The following is a 24,135-nucleotide window of genomic DNA, read 5'->3' as shown; positions in this document are numbered from 1 at the left end:
CTTGAAACTTTTTATACAAACTGAGAAAGCCTCAGATGAAAATGGACCGAATCACTAAATAAAAGGTAAAACTAGTACAGTGAGTTAGTCCTGATATAGAAATTATAGTCAATAAACCATGAGATACGTAAGACTTTTCTTACACGTGAGATTATGTTGAGAAAAAACTGGAAGTTGTTTTACAGACACAACAAACACATCATGAACTGAACTTTAGGCATGTTGGTTACAGAGCTGATAAACAGCCCATAGAATATTTAGGAGGGACACAAATGAAATATTCCTAATTTCCACACAGAAACTATAACACCTTATAAAGGTAAACAGGTAAAATGTTTGAGGTTTGTGCTATTTAAAAATTCTAGATATTTCCAAAATGCATTACAGGTGGTAACATGTATCAGAATATTATCTTATTGGATAATTTTTCTTAATCCAATTTGATTTCATCAAACAAAAAGTTGTCCTCATATATATAAAGCTTACATTTATGTAAATAGTATTTCAGATAAATAATCCATATACATATTCTAAAAAGAAGTTTTAAATATATGTACACGTGTGTATACATATGGTACCATCCCTGGTCCATTACTGTTCATGAACAATACATGTAAACATTCGAAGGTCAGCAAAACCCACAAACAATACGATTAAAATATGGGCAGAGGAACTGAATAGTCATTGTATCAAAGAAGGCACACAAATGGCTGACAGTTACATGAAAAAGTGCTCAACATCACTCATCACTAATCATCAGGAAAATTCAAATCAAACCCACATGAGATGTCACCTCACACCTGTTGGGACGGTTATCAGCAAACAGACGAGAGATGACAAATGCTGGTGAGGATATGAGACAGGAACCCTTGAACACTGTTGGTGGGAATGTACACTGGTAAAGCTACATGGAAAAGAATATGGAGATTCCCCCCAAAATTAAAACTAGAACTATCACAGAATTCAGCAATTTCACTTCTGGGTATACAAAGAAGTAAAATCACGATCTCAAAAAGATATCTGTATTCCTATGTTCATTACAGCACTTTTTTTTACAATAGCCAACATACAGAAACAACCTAAGCCTCCATCTATGGATGAATGGATAAAGAAAACGTGGTGTGTGTGTATGTATGTATGTATAATTTTTATATATGCACATTCACATATACAATGGAATATTACTCAGTCATAAAAAGAAGGAAATCCTGTCATTTGTGACAAGATAGATGGACCTTGAGGGCATTATGCTAAGGAAAAGAGTCACACAGAGAAAGAGAAACACTGTATAATCTCACTTTCATGTGGAATCCAAAAAAACAGAACTCACAGATACAGAGAACAAGTTGGTGGTTGTCAGAGGCAGGTGGTGGGGGTGGAAAAATGGATGAAGGTATGAAAAGGTATCAACTTTTAGTTATAAACAAGTACTGGGGATGTGACCTACAGCATGGTGATCATAGTTACCAATACTCTATGGGTATTAGGAAGTTGCTAAGGAGTAAGGCTTCCCTGCTGGCTCAGTGCTAAAGAACTCGCTGCCAACGCAGGAGACACAGGTTCGATCCCTGGGTCAGGAAGATCCCCTGGAGAAGGAAATGGCAACCCACTCCAGTATTCTTTCCCGGAAAATCCCATGGACAGAGGAGCCTGGCGGGTTATATCCATGGGGTCGCAAAAGACTTAGACATGACTTAGGGACTAAACAACAAAAAGAGAGAGTAAATCTTAAAGTTCTCATCATGAGAAAAAAATGTAACGATATGAGGGGAAGGCTGTTGACTAAACTTATACTGTAATCATTTCACAATATATACATACGTAAGATCATTATGTTGAACATGCTGGCCTAATACAATGTATGTGTCTATTCTGTCTTGATAAAACTGGGAGAAAGTTAAAAAGAAAAATTCCATTTTGTAATGCATTACTGTTTATCACATATATTATAAAATGATTCCACCCATATATTCTTTTTTAACCCAAAGGACTCTATTAACACCAAAACTATTGAAAGAGAAGTGATAGTTTATCACTATTAACAGCAAGTATTTAAAAATGCCTTCTTTGAGCAAAGTACTTAGGAAGACACAAAACAAGACATCTTCCATCAAGATTTGAATTGACCGAAAAAGTTATACAGCAAACAGACTAATAAAAGGAACACATGTTTATTTCATCTAGGAATGAGGTCCTTGATGTTTTTTTTTTTTTTTTCCTCACCAGGGGTACTTGTATTTAAACAAAATCGTTTGCAGAGTCCACATGAGAAAGAGGTCTTACTGAAAGTTGGAGTGTGAAACCTGGAGCTCTTTCCATACATTGACTGTTTTTTAACGGGGCTCTGAAAACCTCCCAGGACCACTCAGATTTGGAACTTTAACCTTGAGATTCTCTCCAAGAAACTCCCCAGGGGGATAAATACCTGGGAGGTCTGTACAGGACCTGGAAAGGTGAGGCCAGCGCCTCATGGGCCTGTTTCACAGAGTGATGGTCGATGTGGTTGCCCCAAGTGCAAACCCACCCAAGCCACTGCACGCTGACCGACTCACAAGGCTGACATATGCCCAGGTTCCCTCCGGGAAACTCAAACTATCTTTAGGCCACCAAGGGCTTCCGAGCAGCAGTGAAGTAGCTAATACACAGAGATGCGAGACTCGGGTTCTGGGGCTGCTTTTCAGTGACTGATTTCCTCACCTGGAAAGCCATCTGGGACAGGAAGGTGAGTTTGTCCTTCTCAAACAGCGCCTGGCTGGTGTAGAGGAAGACGGCATGGGTGATGCTCTCGGTCAGGGCGGAGATGCGCCCCGGCATGTCCTCCACCTTGTCAGTCTGCTCGATGGCTCTGTGGAACAGCATGTTGAAAGCCTGGGGAATTCAAGGCACTGTTAAGGGGTGACAACTGATGGCAGGTGTCCAGCTAGTCCCAAGCCAGAGGCTATAGTGTATGGATGGGGAGAGAGAACAGGATGGGTTTTACAAGGATTCTATGAGCTCTAGAACAGCTCCTGGCATGTGGTAAGGCTTCAGTGAAAGTCTGCTATTATTTTTAACATTATTTCATAAAATCTACCCACGTTTTCTTCCTAACCAACTGAATTGCACTGTCCTTTGTCCTTCTACCCATGCAATTGAATATATATACATATATATATTCTTATTTTTAATTTTGGTAAAATACACAAAGGGTAAAATTTACCATCTTATTAGTTTTAAGTAGTATTAAGTATATTTACACTGTGGTACAACCCATTTTCAAACTGTTTTCTTCTTGAACAACTGCAACAGTGTTAGACAACAACTCACTTAAAAAACTCATTTAATTATATCAGTAACTCCCCATTCCTTGACAACCACTATCCTACATTCTGTTTCTACAAGTTTGACTGCTCTAGGTACTTCCTATAGTGGAATTATATAGTATTTGTCTTATTGTGACAAGCTTGTTTCACTCAGTATAATGTCATTAAGGTTCATCTATGTTGTAGCATACGTCAGAATTTCCTTCCTTTTTAAGGCTACATACTGTTTCACTGTACGTGCATATTAGCTGTGGTTGTTCGGTCACTAAGTCCTGTCTGACTCTTTGCAACCCCATGGACTGCAGTATGCCGGGCTCCTCTGTTCTCCACTATCTCCTGGAGTTTGCTCAAATTTATGTCCGTTGAGTCAGTGATGCTATCCAATCACCTCATCCTCTGCTGCCCGCTTCTTCTGCCTTCAATCTTTCCCAGTATCAGGGTGTTTTCCAATGAGTTGGCTCTTCACATCAGGTGGCCAAAATATTGGAGCTTCAGCTTCAGCAAGTCCTTCCAATAAATATTCAGGACTGATTTCCTTTAGGATTGACTGGTTTGATCTCCATGCAGTCCAAAGGATGCTTAAGAATCACAATTTAAAAGCATCAATTCTTCAGCACTCAGCCTTCTTCATGGTCCAGTTCTCACGGCTGTACATGATCCCTGGAAAAGCTATAGCTTTGACTATGCAGACCTCTGTCAGCAAAGTGATATCTCTGCTTTTTAATACGATGTCCAGGTTTGTCATAGCTTTCCTTCCAAAGAGCAAGCATCTTTTCATTTCATGGCTGCAGTCTCTGTCCACAATGATTGTGGAGCCCAAGAAAATAAATCTGTCACCGTTACCACTTTTCTCCCTTCCATCTGCCATGAAGTGATGGGACTGGATGCCATGATCTGTTTTCAAATGTTGAGTTTCAAGCCCGCTTTCATCCAGGGCTGGACATTTGGGTCTATTATGAACAATGCTATGAACACAGGTGTACAAATGTCTCTTTGAGACCATCTTGTAATTCTTTTGGGTATATGTTCAGAAGTGGAATTGCTGAATCACAAGGCAATTTTTAAAACTGTCATATCATTTTCCAAAGTAACTGCACTGTTTTACAACCCTTCCAACAGTGCACAAGGGTTACAATTCCTCCAGATCATTGCCAACACTTGTTATTTTCTGTTTCTTTTCCCCCTGAAATATTGTAGCTATCCTAATAGATATGAAATAGTATCTCATTGTGATTTTGGTTTGCATGTTCCTAAACATTACTGATGTTGAACATCTTTTCAAATGCTTATTGGTCATTGGTCATGTCTTATTGATCATGTCTCCTTTGGAGAAATGTCTCTTCAAGTCCTTTGCTCATTTTCTAACAGATTATTTTTTTGTTTTTGTTATTCCACGCATGTACTTTTGTGATCCCCTTTGATTATATCATTCTTTAAAAAATCACTCAATATTTGATTTTACTCATATGTCTTGGTAGCAATGGGGCTGTATAGATTTTTACATATATCTATAGATATTTAAATATATAGCTAAACATAGCCAACTCTATACATCTATAATCCAGATCTATATATCTATAAATAGATATAACATAAAAATATCAAATTTTCTGACTGGTGGACAAGGACTAATATACTTGAAAGAAAGTAAAACCCTACAACAACTGACAGTAAATATGGGTAAGAAGGTATTCAAAAAAAGTACTTATTTGCTATTTACATTTTAAAAATCAATTTTTAATTTATAAACAATAAAATGCACCCATTAAATAAAAAGCTCAATGAGTAGTGATAAATGTATCGACTTCAGTAACAGTCACTGCAGTCAAAATGCAGAACCTTGCTATCCATGTCGCCCTAAAAAGTTCTCATGTGCCTCTCTGCAGTCCGTTCCCACCATTATCCACCCCATCCCTGCCCACTGCCGAGCTGTTTCTCTCATGGCAGATTCATTTCAGATGTGCACTTCTAGTACTTTGTTTCGAGTTGATTCCCTTTGGGTAAAGACCTAGAGTAAACATTTAGATCATTTTGTAACTTTATGAGAAACTGCCAAACTGTTTTCCAAAATAGTGTTAGCACTTTGCATCCCCGCTGGCAAAGTGAGAGAGGCGTAGCACCACATCAGTGCTAACACTTACATTAATGACAGTCTTGTATAATTTTAGTTTTTCTATTAGGTATACAGTCATATCTCATTCTGCTTTTACTCTGCATTTCTCTGATGATTGTTGAGCATCTTAAAAATATGCTTATGGTTAATATATATCTTGGTAGACAAGTCCAAGCCTTTCCTCCATTTTTTGAGTTAACTATTGAGTTGTATATTCTGATTTAAGTTCTTTGTGAAATTTATGTATTGGAAATAACTTTTACTGATCTATGGCTTAGTTTTTCACTTTCTTAATGTCTTTTGATGAGGCTTTTTTCTTTCTCTTATACTCTAAGAAATTTTTATTTCTCTTATACTCTAAGGATAAATCTTTGCCTAAACCAAAGCCCAAAGACTTTCTATTGTTCTCTGGGAAATTTTACAGCTTAGCTTATTCATTTTTAACTCATTTTATATAGAGTGATGTAGTAGCTAAGATTCATTTTATTCCATGTGGATATCCAGTTGTCCCAGCACCATTTGTTGCAAAAACGATTCTCTCCTCAGTGAATTGTCTTAACACTCACTTCCAAGAATCAGTTGACCATACATTTATGGGTCTGCTTCTGGACTCTTTATTCTGTTTCATTGATCAGTGTATTTTTATTTACGCCAATCAGTGTAGTTAAGTCTTGAAATCATATACTGTAAGTCTTCCAAATTTGTTTTTCTTTTTCAAAATTAGTTGTTTTTAAATCCTTGGCATTTCTACATAAATTTTAGAATCTGTTAGCCAATTTCTACCAAAAAAAAAAAAAAAAAAAAGCCCTTCTGGGACTTTCACTGAGACTGAATTAAATCTATAGATTAGATAGAATTAAAATCTTAATAATACTGATTGTTCTGAGTCATAAACATGGTCTTTTTCTCCATTTAGTTGAACCTTCTTTAATTTTCTCATTAATATTTTATAGCCTTCAGTATGCAGATCTTGTATCTGTTTTGTTAAAATTAACCCTAAGAGCTTCAGAATCTTGGAATCTACCATAAATAGTATTTATTAATTTTATTTTCTAAATGTTTATTCCTCATATATAGAAATATAATGAATTCTGTATATTGACTTCATATCCTGTGATCTTGCTAAAAACTCACTGCTTAATCCTAGTAGTTTCTCATGAAGGTAGTAGGTCATCTGTGGAAAAAAGATGGCATTTCTTCTTTAAAATTTCTTTTTTTTTTGTATTGTTTCACTGGCTATAACCTCCAGTGCAATATTGAATAGAAGTGTTAAGAGAAGACATTCTTGTTTTGTTTGGATCTTAGAGGAAAGTATTCCATTTTTTGACATTAATATTAGCTGAAAATCCTCACAGATGCCCTTCAGCACACAGAGTATGATAAAGTGACCATTTTATCCCAGTTTTCTCAGAATTTTTTTTTTAACCAAATGTTTTGTCAAGTTCTTTGCATCTTCTGAATTATAGGCTTTTTCTCTTTTTTATTTTATTAATATGAAGAATTACATTGTGTGATTTTTAATGTTTAACCAACTTGCACTCCTGGCATGAATTCCAATTGTTCATAACAGATAATGCTTTTTATACGTGGCTGGATGCAATTTGCCAATCTTTTTTAGTAGTTTTCAACAATGTTTCTGAGGGGGGCTGCTCTGTAACTTTCTTTCCTTGTAATACCATAGTCTATTTTTGGTGTCTGGGTAGGCCTGGGCCTGTATTAATTTTCCCCTTTCACACTGCAGGGAATCCAAGCCTGCCGGGAGCCAGCGTGAGGAACTCCGCCCGTGGCAAAGGTCATGAGGAAGGAGTCTCGGCATATGCAAAGGCGGGATTGAGCCTCAGGAGTCCCTCTGGAAATTCTCGAGCATCTACCCCCAAAACCAGAGTCTGACTACTTTACTACTTTGTGCTCTCACCTATACCTCTGACTTTACGGGGGGCTGTCCCCCACCACCATCTCTCTCTCTGAAAGAGAGTTAACTTACAGCTCCAGTTAATAAAGTTCCTGGGCGTGACAAGAGTGTTTTAGTTCACAAACTCCTTTTGAAGTTCTCTAGCCTGCCTGAACAGGTTCTTCCGGCCACATGTGATTGTTCACAGCCTCCCAACCATGAGAGGCACAAGATGTTCTAAACTTTCTAAATACAGATTCCTTTGAGCAGTTAGAAGATTATTAGTACAGGTATAGTGGATTGATTAGAAATTATATTGGTGAAGGGTTTTCATTTATTGGGCCAATGTTTGCTGCTAAGTTTCCATATCCCTTACCTACTGTGTCCCTAGGAGTGTATTGATTAATATAGTTGGTGTATAGGAATGTAAGTAGTAGCTTTAATGTTTATAACCTTGGACCCTTGAGTTAATTCTTTTCTTGTTATAGCCCACCACACCTTTGCCCTATAGGAATGCAGCTTTATCTAATGCTTTCGGAGGGTGACGCCTGACTTTAGAATAATCACCTTTAGAGAAAAATAAATTTTCTGAAGAAAGGGTCATAAAATGTTAATAGGCCTCCTGGCCAGAAGATGATGTAAATCACCTAAACTTTTGCATATGATAAGTTTGCAGGAAGAAAGCCTGGCTTCGATAAGGATCAAGGACTGCTGACCTTGCGTGACTCTACCCTTTCCCCCATTATCCTCTATGCGCAACTTAAGGTATAAAAACTACTTTGTAAAATAAAATGCGGGCCTTATTCACCGAAGCTTGGTCTCCCCATGTCGTTCTTCTCTCACCTTCTGGCTGAATTCCCATCTGGAGTGTGGAAGCTCGTCAAGCCTACTAATTTTGCCTGGGCTTCTAAGATCTGAGTGGGGAGGCCTTAGTGTCTTCTCTCCTTCGGGAGAATGGGAGGATGCCTGCGGCCTACATAGGTGACGCAAACTCTTTGTCTTGGAGTTTTATTGGCTTTCCACGTAAACCAAGTTATTCAGCCTCTTTTCTTCACTGAATTTCTTCGCTGAGCTATCCCTATTTAACCACTCTTTATATCTTTAATTCTATTGTATCCTGATCACCGAAGCCGTCTCCCCTTCAAATTCCCTGGATCCACCGGGGCTGGACCCTGGCACAAGCCCCCTGTGCTTCTCAGAATTTCTTTACTTGTTCCATCTTACTAGACATCTGCTAGTTATTCTTGATCCTTCCTCTTTATTATTGCCAGTATCCAATCCATCTCCAAGCTGACTGTTGTACCTTCAAATCGTAAGTCTATACACTTCTGTTTGAGTCTTTTGCCATCACATGACTCATCTGCCTACAGCCTTTCAGTGGCCTCTCTCTGTCCACAGACTATAATCCAAAGTCCCCAGTAGAGGCCTCATGTGATCCAGATACTCCCAGCTCTCAGGACTCATGTCTCACCATCTTCTCCCTCATTCATTACACTCCAACCACTTAGATTCATTCACCTGAAATCTCGAAAACTCTTTCCTGTCTCACATGTCTGTTATATTCTCCAAACACTATGTAACCTCTGAGAGGTATTCCCTGAGCCCTCAGTAAAACAGCCTCTCCATCTCTACTGTTCTCTCTCGTTGTACTTGTCACTTTTATACACACACCAATCTACATATCTCCACTCTTATCTGTGTTTTCCAAACTGTACACTCAGCAACCAGCACAACATCTGGCATTATGACTGATCACAATAGCTATTTGTTTAAAAACTGAAAGATGGAATGAATCTTTGGGTTCAGACCACTGGGTTCAGAATCAGTCATGGGCTCAAATCCTGACTCTTACAATTATGAAATGTGAATTCTTTGCCAATTAAAAATCTGAACATATTAGTTTTTTAAAATAAGGATAAAATAACATATTTTATTGAGATGTTTTAGGCATAAGAATGAGCCAAAGAAAGAAAGTGCCTTGCATGAAACACTGGCTTAATCAATAGTTATTACCACTTTTTTTCCCTCTGTACCAAAATAAAATGGGAAATCTTTTTTATAACATGTACACTTTCACAAAAAAAGTACAGGAGCCTCCAGGAGAATTCCCTTTATGTGTATATATATATACACATAATATATTTATTAAGCTCCTTAAGATCCTATTGAAGAATGTAAACAGTGTGCTTTGAGTCACGGAAGTTAATTATTTCAAAGCCTTATTGAAAATTAGAAATGAAAGTTACTGAGAAAGTAAAGATTTCTTTCACCTTGTTTTTATTTTGCTAGCTAGATCCTTGAGACTCCTTACTGGACACACTAGATTGCTTAAAAAAAATTCTAAACTTTCAGAAACAAGTTGAACTTCTAAAGTTTAAATTGTTCTTAGCATATTCATCATTACCTTCAAAGAGAATTGATAGATGGGGTTGATTTTTCTGAGGTCATTAATCACAAAATATAGAAGAGATGCTCTTGCTGCCACTGGTCTGTAACATTCTCGGGCCTCATTGATTTTTCTTTCATTTTCTTTAGCTTCAGTCACCTATGGTGGGAGCAGACAGCGTAAGTAACTTACTCTTGATGGTCTCTAGTGACGGAAGGGGCATATCTGAAATGAGAAGCCAGTGGTACTGATGTAGACAACACGCATGGCATCTCTACGCGTGGCCTTTTACAAAAGTGTAACATTCATATTTTAAAATAATCTTTTTATAAACTGACTTTTAAATGAAAATGGATGTAACTCCAGCTGTGTTATGGTTACAGATTAAACAAACTTGATTGTTTCTGGTTCTACAGAATTTATTCTGAGTAATGTCACCTTCCTGCCTCCCCTCTCTCTTTCAGGGGTTAATAACCCAGCTGTATCACCTCCCAGGGATAGCCCTTAAAAATCTGCTGGGTCAATTCAATGCCAATCTCTTAATTAGTCAACAAGGTATCCAAATGCAGCCAAGGTCAATAAAATATCCAATAACTAAGCTTACTAAAAAGCCTTTATAGGAAGATGCTCATGACTGCCTAATTCTGACTTTGCACCAGATCATCCATATGCTCATATATTTCCATTTAGTTTATCTTTGTACGATATTAGCCTCTGGGTACATTCAGAGAGGTAATTAAACACACAGACCATCATCAGCCAACATACTCGTTTTTATTCAAGACACAGTTTCTTCTATCTGGGACTGCTGTTGGTCCCAGAGCTTTACAAGGTACAATATTTGTCCAACCTTTGTTTACAGACTTGATTCATCATACTTGTCTATAAAAGGACAGAAAGAAAATGTACAGCAGAAGCCAGTAGTATAAATTACTGCTCAAAGCAGGACCTCTGACAGGATAATATTTAAATCATTGTGTTTGGAACACCCAGACCTTTGTCTAAGAGGGTAACTGTAAATAGCCCTGTCTAACAATTCATTTAGCTTTTTGATGGTGTACTTGCAGGAGGCACATATTGGTATGTACTTCAAATGGTTACTCAGGGGTTAAGTGGAAGGGAGGGATAACTTGGGAGATTGGGGTTAATATATACATACTACTTAGATAGCATATTCAAAAGCAGAGACATTACTTTGCCAACAAAGGTCCATCTAGTCAAGGCTGTGGTTTTTCCAGTGGTCACGTATGTATGTGAAAGTTGGACTGTGAAGAAAGCTGAGCGCTGAAGAATTGATGCTTTTGAACTGTGGTGTTGGAGAAGACTCTTGAGAGTCCCTTGGACTGCAAGGAGATCCAACCAGTCCATCCTAAAGGAGATCAGTCCTGGGTGTTCTTTGGAAGGACTGATGCTAAAGCTGAAACTCCAGTACTTTGGTCACCTCATGCGATGAATTGACTCATTGAAAAGACCCTGATGCTGGGAGGGATTGGGGGCAGGAGGAGAAGGGGACGACAGAGGATGAGATGGCTGGATGGCATCACTGACTCGATGGACAAGAGTTTGAGTGAACTCTGAGAGTTGGTGCTGGACAGGGAGGCCTGGCGTGCTGTGATTCATGGGGTCGCAAAGAGTCGGACACAACTGAGCGACTGAACTGAACTGAACTATCAATAAAACAGAAACCTAATAAGGACCTACTGCATAGTACAGGGAACTGTACTCAATATTCTGTGATGGCGTATATAGGAAAAGAATCTAAAAAAGAGTGGATATATGTATTTGTATCACAAATTCACTTTGCTGTATGCCTGAAACTAATACAACATTGTAAATCAATTATACCCCAATAGAAATATTAAAAAAATTTTTTTAATGTAGAGCAAAGAAGGAAGCTCCTACATGGAAAAATGTTAGGAAGATAGCAGAGATATTTTAAGAGACAATTAGAAGTTAACTTCAAAGCTAAGACCTAATTTACTTAATTGCCCTAATCTTTACCATTTTAGGAGCTACCTAGAATTCACTTACTTAAAAGGAAAGAGTAATTTGGGATTCCATTTCCTTACTTAAACTAAGACAAATATATTGGATGTGTGGCAACACAGTGTTAGCTAGGTAATTAATAGATTACTTAGTAATGAGGATACTCCAGAAAGCAAATAAGGGTCCCTCTCATTTCGAAACCTCAGCGTTTTAAAGACTCGTGGCCATGTGTGAAAGTCCAGCATGCATTCACAAGGCATATTAGGACACGTGTTGGATGTTCAGCAGGAAGTCTACTAACTGACATTTTTTCCTAGCTTTTAGGAAACGTCACTTTCCTGGGGAAATAATGCATCTGAGTGCAGTGGGAGACCATCCTTTGCTCAGTTTCCTAGCACTGAAGGCCTGTAAACAAAACTTAAGCTCTAAGTATTTCTGTAAAATGTATGAGAGACCAGGAAGCCTGTGGTGAGACTGTAGGGTATCAGTTTGCTGAAGCTGATGGCTAAGCCTTTTAATATTTTAGACTACGTAAGCCAGCAGGGCCCAATTTCCTTCAACTTTAGTCACTCAGGAAAAAATAACAGCCTGACAGAGTCTACTGTGCACGACTGAATCTCTCTTGAGTTAGGAGAAGCACATCTTCAAGCATCTCTATCTCCATTCAGAAATCCAGAGTTCACTTTTTAAGGGCAGTTTATGAAAAGGCCTGAATTCCACAGTCAGTCCTTTTAGAGAAATGACCAAGTGGGACTATGCTTCTGCCCAAGCACTTCATTCAAACAGAATAAGCCCTCCAGAAGTCCAAGGAGCACTGAAGCACTATTTACAATACCCAAGACGTGGAAGCACCTAATTGTTCGATAGAAGAATGGGTAAAGAAGATGTGGTACATATATATACGGTGGACTATTACTCAGCCATTAAAAAAAGAATGAAATAATGACATGTGCAGAAACATGGATGGACCTAGAGGTTGTCATACTGAGTGAAGTCAGAGGGAGAAAAATCCTATGATATTGCTTATATGTGGAATCTTAAAACCAATGATAAAAATGATCTTGTTTACAAAATAGAAACAGACAGACTTAGAGAATGAACTTAAGGTTGGTGGGGGAGGGGAGGTCGGGGGGATAGTTAGGGAGCTTGCGATACACAGGTACGCACTGCTGTATGTAAAATGGATAGTCAACAAGGACCTACTGTACAGCACAGGGAACGCTGCCCAATATACTGTTAAAAAAAAAAAAAACTAATTGGGAAAAGAAGAGATACATGTATGTGTATAACTGAATCTCTTTTTTGAACACCTGCAACAAACACAACACTGTTAATCAACTATACTCCGTGATAAAAAGTTAAAAACAACCCTCCAGGCAGCGCCTGCCTTTTCCTACCTTGCACTCTATCTCGGCTGCAGTGGCCTTTGCCCTCTCCAGTCTCTCTACCAGTTTGGTGTCATCTAGAAAGCTCCCTTCTGCTGCAGAGAGACGCAGAAGGAGGTCGTCCTCCAGGTACTTCAGCTCTATCTTAAAGTCATTTTGGTGCTTTGTCAGAACCAGCTAATGCAAACCAAGCAAAAGGTGAGAGACAGTGAATAAATTCATATCATTTCATATAAAACAAAACACTTAGCATTACAATTGTAGTAATCATAATCTTTAAAAATTCTTTAAAAGCAATACACATAGTTAACTATGCCCAGAAATTTTCCCAATTAAAGTCAGGTATAAATTATTTTTAAATCTAGATGGAGATAATCAAGGGATAATTGCATAAGAAATTTTGGCATCTCATAGAAATATAATGCACTTTTGTATGCCAAACATCTCTGCCTCCTCCACCACCTGCTAAAATACAGAATTTTAAATATTTGTATTTTCTTGCTTGTTTGTATTGTTTGTTTGCAATGCATTTAAACTTTAAATTCAGAAGGCATGGTAAGAGCTGGTTGCACTCCAGGTTCCAGAGCATGACCATACATCATAATCATGGGACATTATGAACCCAGAGGAAGAAACTTCTGGTTTCTGTTTTACATCTAAAGAGAAAAGGCATTATTTCCATCCTCATAACAGGATAAAAGCTAAACATCACAGCCCTTCTTATATCTGTCAGAGAACTGAGGTCACAGGGCAATTGCCATGCTGAAAAGTACAGAGATGGGTGAATACAGTCACAGCTTCTCAAGAACATTTAAGTAGTAATTGGCTAATTCCTGGGGGCAGAACTTGAGAGTTAAAAACTTCTGAGGGCCCAGTGTTTGGGGCTCTCTTAGGAGAGGAAGCCCAGGGCAGATCCCTCTCTACCCTCTGTTCTTTCCAACCTTCTAGGGCATGTATCTGCTTCTCCAGCCCTGCTTCCATGATTCCAACTCTGTGCCTGCCAGAGTCACATGCACCAAACAAGACCCACAATGAGCCCATCTCCTGCGGCACAATCCTACTTCCTTAATCAGAAGTATCTTGAGTTGCTACCTAACTGTTCACATATATTCTCATTTTTCTTAATTAGATTGCAAGATCATGGAAGCAGGCATCCCATCTTACACTCCTGTGTCTGGCACTATCGTTTGTGCAAAGAAGGTACTGAATAAGTGCTGAGGAATAATTTCATAATTTTTACCTTAAGTTTCTCCAAGTCTGGTCTTTCAATATTGACAACCTCTGCCAGCAGCTGGGCTTCCAGACCATCTTCTGTGACCGTGAAATTGAGGAGGGTTGTCTGAGCCTGCAGTTCTGGCTTATAGTGAGGATTTACCAGTTTTGTGTGAAGGATAAGATGAAAGTTGTGGTTAAATTCACATTCTTTATCTCCAATCTTGATATACCTAAAGGGGGCATAACACAGACATCAGGAGACTCCCATGAACCATGGCTAATAATAAGGTGTCATTCCATTCCTGTATTCTTTTGGTGAGTCATGATTTTTTGTCTAGTCTACATTTCCCTAAAGTATAAGAGGAGTAAGAATGGTCCACTAAACCTCTATATGATTAAGTCTCCTTACATGTAAAACGGTGATAATAGTTGTACTCATTTCATAGTGTCACTATTACAATTAAACACAATAAACCATATAAAGAACCTATAACAACAAATGCAAGCTTCTATTATTATGCTATCTATGATTAAACTTAAAGATCAATATTCTTTAAGGATAAAACGAGTAGGTATGCTCTTATACATGTGTTTGTGAGTATCCCTGACGAGCCCAGCCTTTAAGTTTTAGCTTCCCTGGTGGCTGAGATGGTAAAGAGCTTGCCTGCAATACAGGAGACCTGGGTTTGATCCCTGGGTTGGGAAGATCCCCTGGACAAGGCAATGGAAACCTACTCCAGTATTCTTGCCTGGAGAATTCCATGGACAGAGGAGTCTGGTGGACTACAGTCTGTGGGGTTACAAAGAGTCGGACACGACTGAGGGACTAACACTTTCACTTTCATATATATACGTATGTGTGTATGTGTATATATGTGTATATACATACACACTTAAAATTCATACATATGAAAAATACACATATTCTTTTCCTTATACATGCTTAGTTTAAGCCACTTTAAATGATGCAGAAGTGATTCTTTTTTCTAAGGCCCATCATGTGACTATGAGTAATGGTCATGTGACTATGAGTAACGGTAGCAAAAGTATTTTCCAATAAAGAAATAAATACAAATTCCCCTGGCACTTTACTCAATCTTCGTACTTTGGGGTCTGGCTCAGAAGTAAAATTTAAGAAGCCTGTTGCATGGGATGCATAGACAGCATTCTTCCCAGCTCCATCTCACACGGAGTGGGCTGACAGCAAGCATGCTTCTGTTTTGTGTCCCTGTTCCTCTGGCCACAGGGCCCAGGAGTAGGTACTTCATCTGAGCTGTTCCAACCAGAGTAAACTCCTGGGATGCAGGACTGGGGCAGAGAGAAGGGAGAGTTGGAACTGGAGCCTCTAAGCTTGTGCTGACGTCCCTCTGTCCTGCTGGTGAACCAAGCAGCAGAGAAGGACTGTCCTGGTTTCCCAGGGAAGAATAATTAAACCAATGTTCAGATGAAACAGTAACACAAAGGAGCGTGTTCTGGGTTTCATGGGCTTCTAGGTCTCCTTTCTTGAAGTCTGGCTGCATCTTCCCCTCAGTTGCCATGGCACCTTGCAGCCTTGTAATAGTCTCTGTTTTGCTTCACCCTGATAGAGGTGGTTTCTGTAATTGCAAGCAAAGCTCTGAAGGAATGCAGTCACCCCGTGAGGGCAGAGCCTAATTTTTCTCTACCTCAGATGCTGGCATCTAATTTCTAAGGAATTCTCCCTGGGCTCCCTTGCCCTGTGGGTTCTGAGTGCACTAGGCCAGTGGAAGCACAGGCAGGAGAGAGCAGTATAGGAGAGAGGGGTCTGGCAGACCTTCATTGCTTCCAGGGTGTGCTTGTTGGGGGGATGGGGGGGGTGGGATGGGGGAGAGTGGAGTGAGGGCTACGTGCTGCAATCCACAGCTCATCTCGGGGCTCTATGTGCCTTGAGATCCACAGCTCTGCTCAGAGCAGCTAGGAACACCTTCAGGCCTGGAGGTAGTGATGGCTTCCCGCTGCTGCAAATCCTCTGTAGCCTCAGCACCTCCACTGAGTTCCCTTTACCCTTTGCTCTTCAAATTCTTCTTGTGAAACAGTCACTCTGTGAATTCTATCAAACAATTCCAGCCTACTTTGTGGTCTTTTTCCTGCCAGGACCCTGCTATGAGGCTGTAGCAAAAGGCAAGTTTTTCTTACTCATGCACCAGATAGACAGAACCCATGAATGCTGGAAACTCTCACTCTTCCATCAAAGTGGCCTGAGCTTTGGAGAAGTGAAATTCCTCCAAGAAGCCTACAAGCATGGCTGAAGCAAGGAGCATCTTCTCAGTCTCTTATTTTAACTACTTACTGGAATTCTGAGTTCTTCCCTATTTAGTGTATATTTTCATCAGAGAGGTATCATGATGATGATGATAAGAATGTTACCCAAAGCCCACATTGTTTTTAATTTAAATATAATATTTTAAGTAATTATGAGGAGAAAAATGAATACTCATCTCACTGACTTCTGGGTGAGGTGTTAAACTTCCTTAACTTTATCAACTTTGGAAAACTAGATGAATTCAAAAGAAAGACACCATAGAATATACACTGTCTTTCTTTTGAATTCATCCAGTTTCCCAATACAAACTGATACAACCACTATGGAGATTCCTTAAAAAACTAGGAATAAAACTACTATATGATCTAGCAATCCCACTACTTGGCATAGACCCCGAGGAAACCAGAACTGAAAAAGACACATGTACCTCAATGTTCACTGCAGCACTATTTACAGTAGTTAGAATATGGAAGCAACCTAGATGTCCACCGGCAGATGAATGGATAAGGAAGTTGTGCTACATATACACAATGGAATATTACTCAGCCATAAAGGAACACATTTGAGTCAGTTCTAATGAGGTGGATGAACCTAGAGCCTATTCTACAGAGTGAAGTAAGTCAGAAACAGAACGACATGTTGTGTATTAACACACATACGTGGAATCTAGAAAGACAGTTCTGATGATCCTGTGTGCAGGGCAGCAGAGGAGACACAGACGTAAAACCAGATTTTGGACACAGTGGGAGAATGGAGGGTGGAATGGCTGTAGAGAATAGCACTGGAACATACACATTACCATACGTAAAACAGACAGCCAGTGGGAGTGTGATGTGCGACACAGGGACCCAAAGCCAGTGGTCTGTGACGACTTGGAGGGAGCGGGTGGGGAGGGAGAGCTTAACAGGGAGGGGACATATATATACCCGTGGCTGATTCATGTTGATGTACATGGTGAAAACCATTACAATACTACAAAGTAAATATCCTCCACTTAAATAAGTTAAACAAAAATCACACTTGGGGCTATACTACAAAAGAGAGAGAGAGAGAGACACTGTATAAGTTCAGAATTTAGGCAATGCTGAATCCTCCTTACTAAAATGCCATAATATTTGCAATAACTTTTTAAAACTTGAGTAGAGATACTCAGACGCCCTAATGTGGTAATATTTAGGGCTGCTATTGATGGATATTTCGTAACTGCCTTGCTCTGAGATGAAGTCATATGGTTATATGACTTTTGAGTCATACGGTGAGGAGAAGGCCCCTAATTCCCTGGCCTCTCTTGACTATGGAAATGTTTATAATATACTTTAAGTGGGTAAGATTAGTTAATAATCATAGTTTTCTTAAATCACTAAAGCATTAATCAATAAATCACCCAATCACTAAAGCTTTAATCACTACAGCTAGAATCTCAAAAGATTGATCAGATTCATAACATACTGTCTCCATTCAATTCTCCACTTTTTTTCCCATTGTAGTGATATTATATTTCAACAAAAACTTTCACAGGTTGCCACGCATCTAAGGACAATTAACATAAGGACAAAGGATACAAGAATAGACAATGGGCAAAAGAAATTCTCTGCAACAAGCGGTGTTGGGGAAACCGTACGGCTGCATGTAAACCAATGAAGTTAAAACACACCCTCTTGCTGTACATACGAATAAACTCAGAATGGTTTAAAGACTTAAATATAAGCCATGACGCCATGAAATACCTAGAAGAGAACATAGGCAAAACATTCTCTGACATAAATTGTGGCGATGTTTTCTTAGGTCAGTCTCCTAAGGCAACAGAAATAAAAATAAACAAACGGTACCCAATCAAACTTACAAATTTTTGCACAGCAAAGGAAACCATAAAGACAACAACAAAAATGAAAAAACAACCAAAGGATGGGAGAAAATATTTACAAATGATTCAACAGTCAAGGGCTTAACTCTCCAAAATGTACAAACAGCTCATATAACTCAACAACAAACCAAACAACCCGACTGAAAAATGGGCAGAAGACCTTAATGGACATTTCTCCAAAGAAGACACACAGATGGCCAAGCCAACAGGCACATGAAAAGATGTTCCACATCACTTATTATTAAGGAAATGCAAATTAAAACTACAACGAGGTTATCACCTCATACCAGTCAGAATGGTCATCATTTAAAAGTCTATAATGCTGGAGGAGGTGTGCAGCAAAGCCCTCCTACACAGTCGACGGGAATGCAAGTTGGTACCGCCACTATGGAAAATAGTATGGAGGTTCCTCAGAAAAAAAAAACAACGATAAACAAACCAAAACTATAGAACTATCACATGATCCAGGAATCCCACTCCTGTGAACAAACCAAAACTCGACATGAATGACTTCACCTTTAAACTTAATAAAAAATGGCTCCCAAAGTACTTTGGCAGGTTTTCAAGCTTAGAAACTTAACCAAAAACTGTGAAAGCATCTTAAAAATTTTATTGGACTATAGTTTATTTACAATGTTGTGTTAATTTCTGCTGTAAAGTGAAGTGACTCAGTTATACATTTGTGTGTGTGTGTGTGTATCAGTCTTTTTCATAATCTTTTCCATTATGATTTATTTGGTTTGTTTCCTGACAAAACTGTAATTCAAAAAGATACATACACCCCTATGTTCACAGAAGTGCTACTCACAACAGCCAAGACATGGAAGCAGCCGGAAGGCCCACTGACAGATAAATGGGGAAAGATGTGGTACATATATACAGTTGAATACTACTCAGCCATAAAAAAGAATAAAATAATGCCATTTGCAGCAATACAGATGAACCTAGAGATTATCATACTAAGTGAAGGAAGTCAAAGGAGAAAGACAAACACCACATGATATCACTTATATGTGGGCTCTAAACATGTGGTAAGTCAACCTGTCTACAAAGCAGACATAACTCATGGACCTAGAGAGCAGACTTGTGGTGGCCAAGAAGGAGGGGGAAGTAGAAGAGGGAAGGGTGAGGAGTTTGGGGGTAGCAGATGCAAACAATTGTAACAGGATGGATAAGCAACAGGTCCTACTGTAGAGCACAGGGAACCCTATTCGGTACCTTGTGATAGACCATAATGCAAAAGACTATGAAAAGGACTATATATATAAACACACACACACACACATTACATATATATACACACATATTACATATGCACATATACACAGAAGAGTCACTTTGCTTCACAGCAGAAATTAAGCTCGAAAAATCTCTCAAAAGTGACTCAAAAATCTCTCAATTCTTTTTATTAAGTTGAATGGTGAAGTCATTCATGTTATTAAATTTTGGCTTATTTTCCCTTAGTACTTCCCACTGTTTAATTTTTTTCCAGATGGAAAAAAGATAGATTTAGATGACAATCCTCTTCGAAGCTGTATGCATGTATAAACCATATTTTCCTTTAAAAATAAGTTAAAAAAAAGTATTAACATCACTGTTAAAAGTGAAACACCGAGAACAACAAGAGATGAATGAACTACAAGCCAGCTGTTGTAAGTAAACCAAGAAGTAACTGCAAGTGTATCTGATGTGCACAGTGGCCCTGAGCCCTTGCTCTGCAAGTCTTAAAAAGGATACCATTTGTTTACACTTTTGCAAATGCCTTCCAGTTGATATCATGCTCATTAACATAATCATGACTTTATCATTTCTCCAGCTACTTTTTTTTTTACCATGAAATATGCTACAACCAACATTCATTCACTCAACAAGCACCTACACAGTGCCAGGCTGTCAGAGTCCACTAGACACTGGGCGTATAGCCATTACCTAACAAACATGGTCTCTTCTCTAACATTATTACTTACTTTTTCTCATAATAAGCACAAGAATATAAAAGTTTATGTACTGACTCAATCTTTTACTTATCCAATTCAATAAGTAAATATATATCAAGTGCCTACAATGTCCAGTCATATAAACATCAAAGATCTGCCTCGTTTAAAGAGAGGCAAATGATCTGAATAGCAATCTCTCCAAAAAAGATCTACAAATATCCAATAAGCACCTGAAAAGATGTTCAACAGTACTAGTCATCAGGGAGATGCGAATCAAAGCCACAGTGAGATGGGAGTTCACAAATGCTGCTGCTGCTGCTAAGTCGCTTCAGTCGTGTCCAATTCTGTGCGACCCCATAGACGGCAGCCCACCACGCTCCCCCGTCCCTGGGATTCTCCAGGCAAGAACACTGGAGTGGGCTGCCATTTCCTTCTCCAATGCATGAAAGTGAAAAGTGAAAGTGAAGTTGTTCAGTCGTGTCTGACTCTTAAGCGACCCCGTGGACTGCAGCCTACCAGGCTCCTCGGTCCATGAGGTTTTCCAGGCAAGAGTATTGGAGTGGGGTGCCATTGCCTTCTTCATCACAAACACTAGATGGTTATAAAAATTAAACAACAGCAACAACAAGAACAAGGACTGGCGAGGATATAGAAACATCAGAACTCTCATACACTGTTGGTGAGAATGTAAAATGGTGCCTCCAATCTGGAAAACAGTTCGGCGGGTTCTTCCAGTCTTAAACACAGAGTTACCACGTAGCTCAGTAATTCTACTCCTAGCCACATGTCCCAAGGAATGGGAAGCATATGTCCACGTAGAATTTTTACACAAATATTCACAGCAGCATTATTCATAATTGCCAAAAGATGGAAACAACCCACTGTCAATAAACTCAGAGATGGATAAACAAATGTGGTATATTCAAACAATGGAATATTCAGTTTAGTTCAGTTCAGTCTCTCAGTCGTGTCCGACTCTTTGCAACCCCGTGAATTGCAGCACGCCAGGCCTCCCTGTCCATCATCAACTTCCTGAGTTCACCCAGACTCATGTCCATCGAGTCAGTGATGCCATCCAGCCATTTCATCCTCTGTCGTCCCCTTCTCCTCCTGCCCCCAATCCCTCCCAGCATCAGAGTCTTTTCCAGTGAGTCAACTCTTCGAATGAGGTGGCCAAAGTACTGGAGTTTCAGCTTCAGCATCATTCCTTTCAAAGAACACTCAGGGCTGATCTCCTTGCAGTCCAAGGGACTCTCAAGAGTCTTCTATTACTCAGCCATAAAAAGGAAAGAAGTACTGATACACGATACAACATGGATAAACCTTAAAAACAAGTTAAAAATAAGCCATCACAGAACTCCACATACTGTATGATTCTATTTATAGGAAGTGTTCAGAATAGACAAATCAATAGTGATAAAAATCAGATTAGAGATTGCCTGCTGCTGCTGCTGCTACTGCTGCTAAGTCACTTCAGTCGTGTCCGACTCTGTGCGACCCCATAGACGGCAGCCCACCAGGCTCCCCCGTCCCTGGGATTCTCCAGGCAAGAACACTGGAGTGGGTTGCCATTTCCTTCTCCAAGAGATTGCCTAGGGATTTCAATTCTAAAACTGTAGTAATGACTGCTCAATGCTGTGAATACACTAAAAACCATTGAAATCTTCACTTTAAAGATTATGCTGTATGATATGTGAATTACACCTCAATAATAGTGCTACCCGGAGAAGGCAATGGCACCCCACTCCAGTACTCTTGCCTGGAAGATCCCATGGACAGGGGAGCCTGGTGGGCTGCAGTTCATGGGGTCGCTGAGGGTCGGACATGACTGAGCGACTTCACTTTCACTTTTCACTTTCATGCGTTGGAGAAGGAAATGGCAACCCACTGCAGTGTTCTTGCCTGGAGAATCCCAGGGACGGGGGAGCCTGGTGGGCTGCCGACTATGGCATCGCATAGAGTCGGACACGACTGAAGCGACTTAGCAGCAGCGGCAATGGTGCTACCAAAAGAGAACAACAATGAACAGCAATCTCATAGAAAGTCAATCGCCCAGATTTGCTTCTGTCAATCTGAAAAGTAAGTGATCATGCTAACTGTCGTTTATCAGAGGTTCATGCTTGACTTTTGAGTATAGTAAGGTGTGTTACAGAATGGTCTTAATTGATAAGGACAATTTTTGTCAATCTCCTTCTTTTTGACTGAAGACATATTCAACCATATCTACACTAACAGCATCATCAAAATTTCTCCCATTGCTTGTTTTCCTGTTCAAAGGTTTCCAAAATTGGTCTCACAAATAGCTTGAAGAAAATTTTTCTTTGCTAGTGAGATTCTCTATTTTTCTGTTAATTCACTATATTACTGTTGGCCTAGATTTCAAGACTTCCGTGACCGGCTTTCAGAGGAAATTTCAAGAGTGGTGGTTTCGTGTAATTAATTACCTGGGGTTCTCAACACATAAATGATCCCAAAGTTTATACTCATTTATATTTGCACAATAAGAAAACCAAAATTTTAAATAAACCTTTGAGTACATTGTCTTGTAATTTTCCAATTACTGCTCCATCTTGGTTTGAATTCACTCCTCCCCTTGTAGTATATCTGAGAAATGCCAGATTTATCATGACCTTCCATGATTTCACACTGAATTTTTCCTCACATGGTTATGAATTGTAACTAGGTTTGGGTTCATATCTCATAAACTTTATTTTTTTAACCACTAACCTATAATCCTAGGTGAAAAGAGAATTTAAACACTTTTCCACTCTAAAAATGTAAATTTAAATGAACACTGAATGAATCAAGTCCAGTATTTTCATTAATGTTGTCTAATGGGACCTGTGGACTAAGTCAATTTAATTTTGAGGCTTGTGTGGGGAGTAAGGGTAGAAAGGGTACATGGCAATCAAAACAAGCCCCCAGCAAGATGACAGACATATCTGACAGTCAAAGGTGTTCAGATCTCATGGAGAAATCCCTGTAGATGGATGACTCTTCCTGTAAATGGCCAGAGAGTTAAGTTTCAAGCATGGTCGGCCACATACATCTTTATCATATATTCTTTTCTGTTTACAACCCTAAAACTATCCTCAGCTCTTGGGCCACATCAAGACAGGCTGCTTGCCCATCAGCATTCTAGAGGGTCTACCAGTCAGTGGTATCAGCATAATCTCCTCTCAAAACAGCAGCAGTTAATCCCACTGGAGCACCAGTAACACCCCATCACAATTTCTCCAATCAGTCATCCACCTAGCTGCGCTTACCTCTCTAGGGTTCCAAGAGAAAAAGTGAGACTAGCCGATACAGAACATGAGGTTTGGACAATTCTGCTTCTGGGTGCAGGAGACAAAAGCTTTTAACTGGTCAAATATGTATTTAACCAAGTATCTCGGTTAAAGTCACACTTGGTGAGGTGCCCCAGACTAACTATGCATGTTTCTAAACCTCCCTTGCATACCCACATATGCCCCAAGGCACCCACACACCCCAGTTTGAGAAAGGGAACTCCATCTACTTGAGGTACAGGGCTGATTTTTCTCTGTGAAGAGACAGAGTTAATCTGGGAATTTGCTATGGGGGTGGCATAAGAAGGATGTCTGCCTATAAAACTGGTTTTCTACTTGGCTCTGAAACACTATTTTATAGGTTTATATTTCCCAGGGAGAGTAAATTATCCTCAATTGGAGTATTTTATGATCTATGAAAGGCAAAACCTGCACAATGACTCAGTGGGTTTTATCATTGCTGCTAGGTTAATTTTTGGTTAATCTCC

General features: G+C 39.3%; 1 protein-coding gene across 1 annotated transcript in view; it reads right to left on the bottom strand.

Annotated features, from left to right (window-relative positions):
- The window catches only part of DNAH11 (dynein axonemal heavy chain 11), a 368,614-nt gene that overhangs the window by 40,288 nt on the left and 304,191 nt on the right, over positions 1-24,135 (bottom strand). Inside the window, exons 66-69 of the mRNA XM_070787580.1 lie at positions 14,304-14,508; positions 13,076-13,240; positions 9,711-9,851; positions 2,698-2,868 (exon numbers count right to left, since the gene is read on the bottom strand). Of these exons, the coding sequence (XP_070643681.1) occupies positions 2,698-2,868; positions 9,711-9,851; positions 13,076-13,240; positions 14,304-14,508 (682 nt within the window). The remainder of the gene's footprint in view (positions 1-2,697; positions 2,869-9,710; positions 9,852-13,075; positions 13,241-14,303; positions 14,509-24,135) is intronic.

The sequence above is a fragment of the Bos indicus genome, chromosome 4, assembly GCF_029378745.1.
Source record: "Bos indicus isolate NIAB-ARS_2022 breed Sahiwal x Tharparkar chromosome 4, NIAB-ARS_B.indTharparkar_mat_pri_1.0, whole genome shotgun sequence".
In the NCBI taxonomy this organism is placed as follows: domain Eukaryota; kingdom Metazoa; phylum Chordata; class Mammalia; order Artiodactyla; family Bovidae; genus Bos; species Bos indicus.
Note: the sequence above shows the minus strand (reverse complement) of the source record. Positions and strands in the feature narration are given on the sequence as shown.